This window comes from Mandrillus leucophaeus, unplaced genomic scaffold, assembly GCF_000951045.1.
Source record: "Mandrillus leucophaeus isolate KB7577 unplaced genomic scaffold, Mleu.le_1.0 Scaffold74, whole genome shotgun sequence".
Classification (NCBI taxonomy): Eukaryota; Metazoa; Chordata; class Mammalia; order Primates; family Cercopithecidae; genus Mandrillus; species Mandrillus leucophaeus.
The window spans coordinates 573488-584205 of NW_012108030.1; the positions used below are offsets into that span (position 1 = coordinate 573488).

A 10718-nucleotide genomic window follows, 5' to 3' on the forward strand; every position below is an offset into this window, starting at 1 on the left:
CGCCCGGCAATTCCTAACTATTCTTTTTAAAAAGGGGATTTAATACTCTCTAAATCACAATAAATATAAGTGTTTAGGGTACATTCTTGGAAGAATTAATTGATCTGTATTAAAATGGAGAAGAATGTAAGTTGTTGGGGCAGGTAGGGCCGTGAGAGAGATCAGCACAAGACCAGCAGGTGGGACACTGCATAGGTAGAGGAGGAAGATATGAAAAGACTCACAGGTGAGGCATCCTAGAGGGGATGTGGAGAAAAAGTAATTATTATGAGAAGTTCTGAAGTTTTTTGCTCTTGAGTGCCCTGTTATCTCTGTCCCTGTCACTCTTACAGAATCTTCAAAAAAGGCCACATGTGTCACTGAGGTTTTTCTGTAAAAGTAAATTCTTTTGGAAATATCTGAAGGGATTTGAGCTTTATATCTGTACTTACATTAGGCAAAATCTAATTTTATGGAGAAGGCCAAGATGAATACAGAGGAGATACTGGTAGGTTAAACCCCTAGGAATTAGAACAAATTTCTGGGAAATCTTCAGCATTTCGAGGCTGCAGAAGTTATGTGGTAAAGGCAAGATCTTGGAGGAGAGAACCAGACCCAGCTAAAGCTGAGTTATATGTGAAATAAACAGTTTTCCCAAAGAATATCTTTTATAAGATGAGAGAAAGGAGATGAAGTAGAAGAGAGACTGAGTTGGTCCTTCAGGATCGGAATCTGATAGATTGGACACTAGAGGAAGTTTAATGTAACTTTTTTGTGCTATCTAGATCTAGTTTTTAGGCCCTGGCTAGAGGCCAGTTAGTTCCTTTTCTAGAGTGGCCAATTAAGTTCACAACACCGGCCACAAGTGAGCTTTACCTTGTGGTATTTACCTTGCCCTAATCCTATCCCCATATCCTCTGCTCCAAGGTAGCCTTGAAAAGCAACCACCTTTTAACAACAGTAACAGTGAATATCTGCACCCTAGCAGATTATCTGCACTTAAAGGGGTAGAAATGGCTCTGAAAATGGCAGAAATGGCTCTGAAACACCCAAAAGCCTCCATCGCCACAGAATTTTCACTACTAAATGTGTTGCAGCCTGAATAGGTCTATTCTCATAGTATTTCTCTATTTGACTTGACTCAGCTTTATCTATGTGAACACTCCTACCCATAGGGCACTTGTCAAAAACAATCAGTGGCAATTGTTTAACACTAGAGTGTTTAGAGGAGTGACAGTGTGTGTCTGTGTGACAGATGGAAGTAATAAGAGCCTACAGGGGAAAGGGGCCATAGGCATAAGATGATGGAACAGAGCCTGGAGTGTGGGGTATAGAGAGTGTAGGGGAAGGGAGAAGGCAGACAGGTAAAAGGAAAAAGAATGTTAAGTGTTGTTCAGCCTCAAGACTGACATGATGAAAATACCTTTATTGTGGTTTTTGTAAATTAGAACACAAGCTTTATTATTAAAAAGAAAACACACAATTGAAAATGTTGACATTTTCATCCTTGCGTCTTCTAAAAAAACGTCACAAGGCATAACTTGTGGTAATAATTCTGTAGATATATGGACAATTTTAAAAAATAGTATTTTTTCATTGCAAAATATTCATTAGTGTCATATCATAGGCAGATCTCCAACTCCAGAATAATTCCCATGGTTACATTATGTTAATGGCAAAAAGGACTCTGCACTGTAATTATTAATCAGCTGCCTTTAGCATTGGGAGATTATTCTGGATTGCCCAAGCACTTAATAATAGGAGAAACCGGAGAGATGCGATAGTCAGAGGTTTCAAACATGAAAGGGATTTGACAATACTATTGTTGGCTTTAAAGATTCCTATCTTTAAAGGAGTGGGGGCAAGGAAACTGTGTGAAGGAAATTAATCTGCCAACAACCTAAATAATTCTAGAAAACGATCCATTTCCAGAGTCAAGAACAAAGCCAGGTGGTTTTGTTCTTCTAAAGACAATTCCACGGGCCAGTTCCACCGCAAGCTTCCCAGAGAGCATTCGTTCTGCCCTACGGACACCGAACTTCCCCTAAGATGGCCGCCCCCACAGTGCTCCCGCCTGACGGCGCGGTTACCTGCAACGCACCGCTCGCTTATTTTTTGTTCTAATCCCGCTTGATTCAGTTTTTATACGGCCTCTAAAACGCTTCGCATTTAGAATAGTGATTGAGGTGCCCAGAGGTGACTTCAATTTTCCACTGAGTTGAGACGCCACAGCCATCATGACCGTTAAGAACTGATGCCGCGCCTTTGTGGTACTAATGGGTTCCGGCCTTTGAGAAGTTTGCGCCGTTCACTAGCCCCTGCAAGGAGAAGATCAACTTATTCTGTTCCCTGTCTGTTCAGAGGACTTTACCCACACGCCGTATCTGTCTGTGTGAACTGAAGCCTCTGATAATCTCTCCATTTTCTGCCAGGGCTGACGTATCTGGAAATCGGACAGTTTTAAGAGGCCTCTGTCACAGCGTCTCGCGGCTCCTGTGCCGTCTGTACGTCACGTACTCAAAGATGGCCGCCCCCAGAGCGGCGAGGCGACTCCGGCGCGGACGCTTCTTCTGAGGAAAAGCCGGAAGGCCGCATTCCGCTCTCCATGGAAACGCGGGTGACCCTCCCTTGAGGTTTAGTGGGGAGGGAGCTGGGCGAGGGGCCCAGAAGTGGAAGAACTTTAGGGAAGTAAGTTCAGTCTTTAAGAAGTCGCAGCGATTCCAGGGAGAGTAAGGTCAGTGTGTGGGTCAGGACGTGGAAACGCGGTGGGAGGGAGCATTCTGAGGGCGTCTGCGTTGTTGGCGGCGCTGTACCGTGTAGGTAGCGCGGCAGTGTGGGGGAGGCGGGGGCGGGTGTTTTCTTTTGGAGGGGAGCTGGTAGGAGTCCCTGGTGGGTGTCTGTGATGGGATATCTTTGGGGGTCCCTCATGGAGGCTCTGGTGGTCAGTGATTAAAGGCCTGAGTAGATCTACGACCAAGAGTCCTGAGGTCAGGGATTGTGGTCCTCGCGGGTCACTCCCCTGTGGGGCTCAGTGATTGAGAATCGGTGGGGTGGCTTTTTCAACTAATGTGACTTCTGTTTCACATTCTGGATTAATCTGAGGTTCAGTGATCGAGGAATCATTAAGGGAAGCCAGTGTACATGTGTATCTACTCCAGGTTTTCGTATTAATCTGGCGGGGTGGTGGCCTTTTGTGTAGAGACAAGTGAAAACTGAAGTATTTTCACAAGAGCCCTGGCAGGGTCTGTGTGTGTGTGTTGAGCTCAAACTTTGGCTGCTGGAACAGACTTGATGAACGTTAACATTTCCTAAAAGTTTCAGGTCCAAGTACCTCCTGCACGATGAGTTTTCTAATCCTCTGGCTTTCCACGACAACCCATGCTCTTGAACCTGCAGAAAGTGAAAGTTTTGTTGAGGGGGCAGAGAGGGTGCGGATGAATAAGCTTTCTATTTACAGTATTTTTTTTTTTATTACTGCTGCACAAATTAATAAGAGCCTATTTTTATCCTTCCTCTTGCAAATGTACTGCATATTTTTTATGGGTGTTTCAGGTTTTGTATGTTCGTATATAAAGGCGGCTATTTTCCCTGTATTTATATTTTTGAATTGTTTTCTAAATTTTTACTTATACTTCGTATTCCTTCTCTCTGTCCCCCTCTTTTTTTTGATGTGTTTCTTGTTCTTCATATTGAAGTGTGTGTATAAACACTTTTTTTTTTTTTGAGATGGAGTCCTGCTCTTTTCGCCCAGGCTTGAGTGCAATGGCTGGGCTCACTGCAACCTTCGCCTCCTAAGTTCAAGCCATTCTCCTGCCTCAGTCTCCGAGTAACTGGGATTACAGGTGCCCGCCATCACACCCGGCTAATTTTTTGTATTTTTAGTAGAGACAGTGTTTCGCCATGTTGACCAGGCTGGTCTTGAACTCCTGACCTCAGGTGATCCGCCCACCTCAGCCTCCCAAAGTGCTGGGATTACAGATGTGAGCCATCATGCCGGGCCATATATAAGCACTTTTAAATATATATAAAGACTTTTAAAGAGGTGTGAGGGTAACATTGTATAAAGGAAAAAATGTACAGTTTCTCACCATCCATATGGCATTATTTAAAAAGCTGATACGAGAATTACCTACTGCTTAGGCATGATGCTGTGTGGCCTTTGTGACCTCCCCTTTCCTCTTCATGTTACTTCCACACTTCACCGAAGAAAGGCATTTGGCCTTCATTGAGGGTCTTGCATTTCTTTGGTTTGAGAGAACCAAATAAAGAGACAAATATTCAGGGTCATGTGTTTTTTTTTTTTTTTTTTTTTGAGACGGAGTCTCGCTCTGCCGCCCAGGCTGGAGTGCAGTGGCCAGATCTCAGCTCACTGCAAGCTCTGCCTCCCGGGTTCACGCCATTCTCCTGCCTCAGCCTCCCCAGTAGCTGGGACTACAGGCGCCTGCCACCTCGCCCGGCTAGTTTTTTTGTACTTTTTAGTAGATGGTCTCGATCTCCTGACCTCGTGATCCGCCCGCCTCGGCCTCCCAAAGTGCTGGGATTACAGGCTTGAGCCACCGCGCCCGGCCCAGGGTCATGTGTTAAGGTGAATGTACCCCTGAAAGTTGTTTTGCTCCTCAGTCTACAGGTCCTGGCTGCCCTGGGAAGAGACAAGAAGTGAATGAAGACAGAGGAAGATTCCAGGACCCAGATAATGATTTTTGTGGGCACTCTTCACTGGTGACTGAGGTTTCTAACTAGAAATTTAAGGCAGATCCAGAGGAGACAAAGACAGAGTATCCCAGGTGCTGGCCATTTCCCACAACCGAAGAAAATGATCAATGCCCAGGTGACTTTTTCTCTATTTTACTCTCTCCTTTATTCCATGGTGGATTTGTAGAGACCTGTAAGAAATCATTTCAGAATCTAGAGAGAAATAAACTTTAAATCTAACTCCAACATCATGGCAAAGTAAGATCAGGAATATAGTGTTTATGTGATTCCTACAAAATGACTGATGTTGGAACATAATGCCTGACTAGAAGATCCTTTCCATTACATTAGCTGTCAGTTTGCATCTGATGTCTCCGACAGCCAGTACAAGAAAGTCATGCTAAGTTATGTAATATACAGTGACTGTGAGGAAAAAGCAGACACGTTCCTCAGGAGATCATTATTTCATGGCACTTAGATGTCAAAAAAAATTTGCTCTTCTTCCCAGAGGTGATATGGTTTTTTGAACAGTGTTTTGAACTAGCTTTCTAATAAAGGCAGAAGATTTCTTACTGCTGTTTATAACAGGGTTCCTCAGAGACTCCTATGGAAATAGACCAGGAAAACTCAGTGGACACAGTTTTTTCAAGGGACGAAAGCAAGGCCACACACTCAAGTCTTTGTGTCTTTGTGAGCTGATTTAGGAATAAAATCTAAGTGGCCTAGGAAAATGGAAGGCGTGCATAGCTTCCATTTGTCCTGAACAGATGGCTGAACTGGCATTAACTGCAGATTTGGCATTAGGGAGTTGTCTGATAAGGTCTTGAGTTGTTGGGTGCCATGTTTGATAACTTTACCTCATCTCAGAATATACAGAATCCTTCTGCATTTTCACATCCAATTCTTACATATTTTTATTGCTTTTATTTTTTTGTAATTACATAAATAACTCATGGATTCCCAAGGGAAAAAAATCTGTTTTTTGTTCGTTTGTTTTGTTTTTTTGAGATGGAGTATCACTCTGTTTCCCAGGCTGGAGTGCAGTGATGTGATCTCATCTCACTATAACCTCCGCCTCCTGGGTTCAAGGGATTCTCGTGCCGCAGCTTCCTGAGTAGCTGGGATTACAGGTGCACGCCAGCATGCCTGGCTAATTTTTGTATTTTTAGTAGAGATGGGGTTTCATCACGTTGGTCGGGCTGGTCTCGCACTCCTGACCTCAGGTGATCCACCCGCCTCTGCCTCCCAAAGTGCTGGGATTACAGGAGTGAGCCACTGTGCCTGGCCCCACAGGGAAATGAATTCTAATGATGAAGTACACACTGGTTAAAAAAGTAAATTCCCGGGCCGGGCACGGTGGCTCATGCCTGTAATCCCAGCACTTTGGGAGGCCGAGGCAGGCGGATCACCTGAGGTCGGGAGTTCAAGACCAGCCTGACCAAAACCCTGTCTCTACTAAAAACACAAAATTAGAGTGGCATGGTGGTGCATGCCTGTAATCCCAGCTACTCGGGAGCCTGAAACAGGAGAATCGCTTGAACCCAGGAGGCGGAGGTTGTGGTGAGCCGAGATCATGCCATTGTATTCCAGCCTGGGCAACAAGAGCAAAACTCTGTGTCTCTAAAAAAAAAAGGTAAATTTGCTCATCATAACTTTCTTCCTAATCCCCTTATAGTGCTTCAACAAAGGTTTGGTAGCACGTACTTACTGTCACCGAATTGTGTGCATCTCTGTATGTATGTGTATTTATAAATCTAGGTGTTTTATGTATGTGTCTGTATATATAAACACATTTATTATGACTTCTTTTGCTTCAGTGGAATCACATTTCACCTGTTGGTCACCTTAGATCAAACTTGTACAACCTGCGGCCTGTGGGCGGCATGTGGCCCAGGATGGCTTTGAATGTGGCCCAACACAAATTTGTAAATTTTCTTAAAACATTATGAGAATTTTTTGCACTTTTTTTCCAGCTATCATTAGTGTATCTTATGCATGGCCCAACACATTTCTTCTTCCAGTGTGGCCCAGGGAAGCCAAAAGATTGGACACCCCTGCCTTAGATGGTATAGTTTTAGAATATAAAGGAATATCACTATAATTAATTGAGGAATATTAATTGTATAACATTCCATTTGTCTAAAGTCATACATGGAAACATTGTTAAACTATGTAAAGTATTTAAATGAGTGCCTGCAACATAGAGACTGATACATGGAGTCCTTTTTGCCTTAAATCTTTGCCAATACTTAAAAATAAGACATTATCAAATTACACAATTTTCAGTGATCCAATATTCTTTTGTCTTATTTTGCATTTTCCTCATCACAGGTGAGGTTGAAGTCCTTCGTGTGTATTTCTTGGCCAACTGGATTTTTTTCTCTTGTGAAATGCCTGACTATAATTTTTATATTAAAAAACTTTTTTCTTACTGGTTAATGAGTTGGTTATATCTACTATATATTGACCTTTTGTTTATTGCAAATTTTTTTAGCCCGTCATTTTTCTTTCAGCTTTGTTTATGATCTGTTTTTCAATGTAGATATTAAAATTTTTTTCTCATAAAATTTGTCCCTGTTTTTTCCTTTATGGCTTTGAACATGAATATATTTCATATTTGCTTCTGCTTCCATAGGTTCTTTTGCTTTCCGGTTAGGACTTTAAACGGGAAAAACTTATTTTTGAGTATGAAATTAGGTAGAAACCTAAGGGTTTTTTTTCCAAACAGATTTATTTCTCGTGTGAAATAATTCCGAATGTGATAAGATCAGCAGCATTAAGAATTTGCAGACTCCACTAAGTCTGTTCTTTTATCTGTGTATTAATCTCTGCAATTACATGGGGATAGATTATCCCATCAGTTTTCACCTAGCTCTTTCCTGCCTCAAGTTCCCACTACCATATGATTTATAAGTCATGTTGAGACAGGAGAGTGGCAGTTTAGTTGACAAGAGGGTCTCAATTTATTTTCCAGTGGCATTCGGGGCTAGGCCATACCATACAATTTGCCAATTACCACAGAATCAAGACATTGAAGACGTTATTCTGCACTTTTCTTGCTTCTTTTGTTTCTATGGAAGTCAGTTGTTACAACATTTTGTCTTTCTTTTGATGGTAATGCATCTTTTCCTTCTGTTAATGGTTGTTTATATAATGTTATATTTGCATCTGATGTTCAATAGTTTCTGTCTGATGTGTCTAGATGCAGATTTTCTGCTTGGCTTTGTTGATTTATTAAATTTGAGTTACAGGATATTTAATCAGTTCTGAAAATTTCTCACTCAGATATTTGGAAATTGCTTCTCATTTCAATATAATATTTCAAAAACTATGTATAGGCGTATGTTAGGCCTCATTCTGTCTTCCATATTTAGTAAACTCTCCTTCATACTTTCTGTCACTTTGTGTCTCTGCTTCATTTTTCAGTTATTTTAATTTTTTGAGATAGGGTCTCACTCTGTCACCCAGGCTGGAGTACAGTGGCATGATCACAGCTCGCTGCAGCATCAACTTCCTGGGCTCCAGCAATCCTCCCACCTCACCCTCCCAAGTAGCTGAGACCACAGGCATGTGCCACTGTACCTAGCTAATTTCTGTCTTTTTGGTAGAGACAGGATTTCACCATGTTTCCCAGGCTGGTCTTGAACTCCTGAGCTCAAGCTATCCACCTGCCTCAGGCTCCCAAAGTGCTGGGATTACAGGTGTGAGCCACCCCACCTGGCCCTGTTATTTTTTTTTTTACTGTGAATTCCAACTCACTAATTATCTCTTCAGTGTATCTAATATAACCTTTCTGTTAATAGACACACATACCTGTGACTGTATACATATATATACACACATACGTATATATGTTTGTGTGTGTACATATATATTTAATATATATTTCCAAAAATAAGTTTTCCCAATTTGGTTACTCTTTAATAGTTTCTCATGCTTTCTATGCATTTCTATTTTTTTAATCCATTTAATAATTAAACATGAATGTAGTATCCTGTGATTCTAGCATCTGGAGTCTCCCCATGTCTTATGTTAGTATTAGCTGGGAAGGCTTACAGTGAATGAAACAATTTATATCAGATACCTAGATGTAGGTAGCATATACTTTCTTGACTGGGCAATAGATACTGAAATTAAAATTTATACGTAAAACCTGTTTTTACTGAGCGGATTTGATATAAAACCTTAATTTTTGTTGAGCAAATGGGGCACTGTACAATTATAGAATACTTAGAGATTCTCAAGTGATATTAAAAAATACAATAGATTTATAGATGGATGCAGTCTATGTGGTTAATATGAGCAGGACAACTTCCCTTCACATTCTTTTCATGTCAATAAAAGAGAAACACTTCCTATTAAGCGAGGCTCTGTTTTCTTACAGGAATTGCTGACACTGGAGGATGTTACTGTGGAGTTCACCTGGGAGGAGTGGCAGCTCCTGGACCCTTTTCAGAAGGACTTGTACCGGGATGTGATGTTGGAGATCTACAGCAACCTGGTATCAATGGGTAAGGACAGCTGCCCTGTGTCACTTGGAGGGTGCCCAGTCTGTGGCCTTTGCTTTCTCAGCTGCTTACCCTTGGAATTAACTGCAGTGCTCTGAATAGCAGATTTTTGGTACATCCTCTGGCTTCTGATAAAAGGATATACAGTCACCCCTCAGTGTCTGAGAGGGATTGGTTTCACAGCTTTCCATGGATATGAAATTCACAGATGCTCAAATCTCATATAAAATGGCATTGTATTTGCATATAACCTACACACACCTCCCCCCAAATACTTTAAATCATCTCTAGATTATGCCTGATACTTAATACAATGTAAGTGCTATGTAAATAGTTGTTATACTGTATGTTTTAATTTGTTTTTTATTGTGTTTTTTTTTTTCTTTAGAGACAGCGTCTTGCTCTGTTGCCCAGGCTAGAATGTAGTGGTGCCTTCATGGCTCACTGCAGCTTTGAACTGGGTTCAAGTGATCCTCCTGCCTCAGCTTCCTGAGGAACTATGCCTACAGATGCAAACCACCATGCTTGGCTATTTTTTTTTTTTTTTGTAGAGATGGAATCTGTGTTGCCCAGGCTGGTCTCCCACTCCTGGCTTCAAGTGTTGGTTTCATGTCAGCCTCCCATAGTGCTGGGATTATAGGCAAGAGCCACTGCACTTAGTATTTTTTATTATTGTATTTTTTTTTAAATATTTTCAATCCATGGTTGGTTGAATCCCTGGATGTGAAATTTTCAGATATTAAGGTCTGACTGTAATCTGCCCTTTCCTGAGAGAAAAGCCTCTACTTACTTTGCAGATGTGAAAACTATCTAGTTACTTAAATGTCACATTCTCTCACATTACATACACTAGCCCAATCCAGTGTGTCTGTCTTCTGTCATTTCCCATAAACAGGTTATCAAGTCAGCAAACCAGATGCACTCTCCAGGTTGGAACGAGGAGAAGAACCATGGACAATGGAAGATGAAAGGCACAGTCAAATCTGTCCAGGTATGCGAGAACCAGCAAGATGCGTAAGTCATATTATAGTCAGTAAAAGAATGCTGTGTGGGTGTCTCAGGACACAGAAGCAGTGCCTATTAGGAATACGGATCATTTTTTCTCCACAAAAAACCCTTCCCATCTTATTTTAAGGTTGCATTCTCCTTCAGTACCATACTTCTTTCCTGTCTGTGCTAGTATTGTATTGAATGTCCTCTACCTATGGAGTTGTCTTGTTAAAAGTCTCTACTATTTTTGTTGACTGTTTACCTAGAAAGGAGTTTTACATCCTACATCAGTTGTAGTCCAAACCAGGTCATAACTTATGTCTATCTCAGAGTACTTCCTTTGTACATTTGATTTCTGCTTTTCCCTTAGTTCATCTTAGACAGTAGCATTGTATTCATTTCCCTAATGTGTTTTTCCCATTATAGATTTGTTTTTTAACAGCTTAATTTACATACCATACAATTTTCCAATTTAAAGTTTATTTTTCAGTGCTTCATGGTATATGAACAGTTATGTAACCATCACCATAGTCAATTTTTTTTTTCTTT

The 10718-nt window shown here is 41.2% G+C and overlaps 1 protein-coding gene across 2 annotated transcripts in view; it reads left to right on the top strand.

The window, feature by feature from the left end:
• ZNF432 (zinc finger protein 432) overlaps positions 1-10718 on the top strand; it is a 67977-nt gene that overhangs the window by 50951 nt on the left and 6308 nt on the right. Inside the window, exons 2-5 of one of the 2 annotated variants that reach the window (XM_011965861.1) lie at positions 1912-2713; positions 4600-4807; positions 9056-9182; positions 10075-10170. In XM_011965861.1, the coding sequence (XP_011821251.1) occupies positions 4793-4807; positions 9056-9182; positions 10075-10170 (238 nt within the window). In that variant the 5' untranslated portion in view covers positions 1912-2713; positions 4600-4792. Of the gene's footprint in view, positions 1-1911; positions 2714-2767; positions 2800-4599; positions 4808-9055; positions 9183-10074; positions 10171-10718 lie in introns of those variants that run through there. The other variant, XM_011965862.1, reaches the window with a different exon arrangement.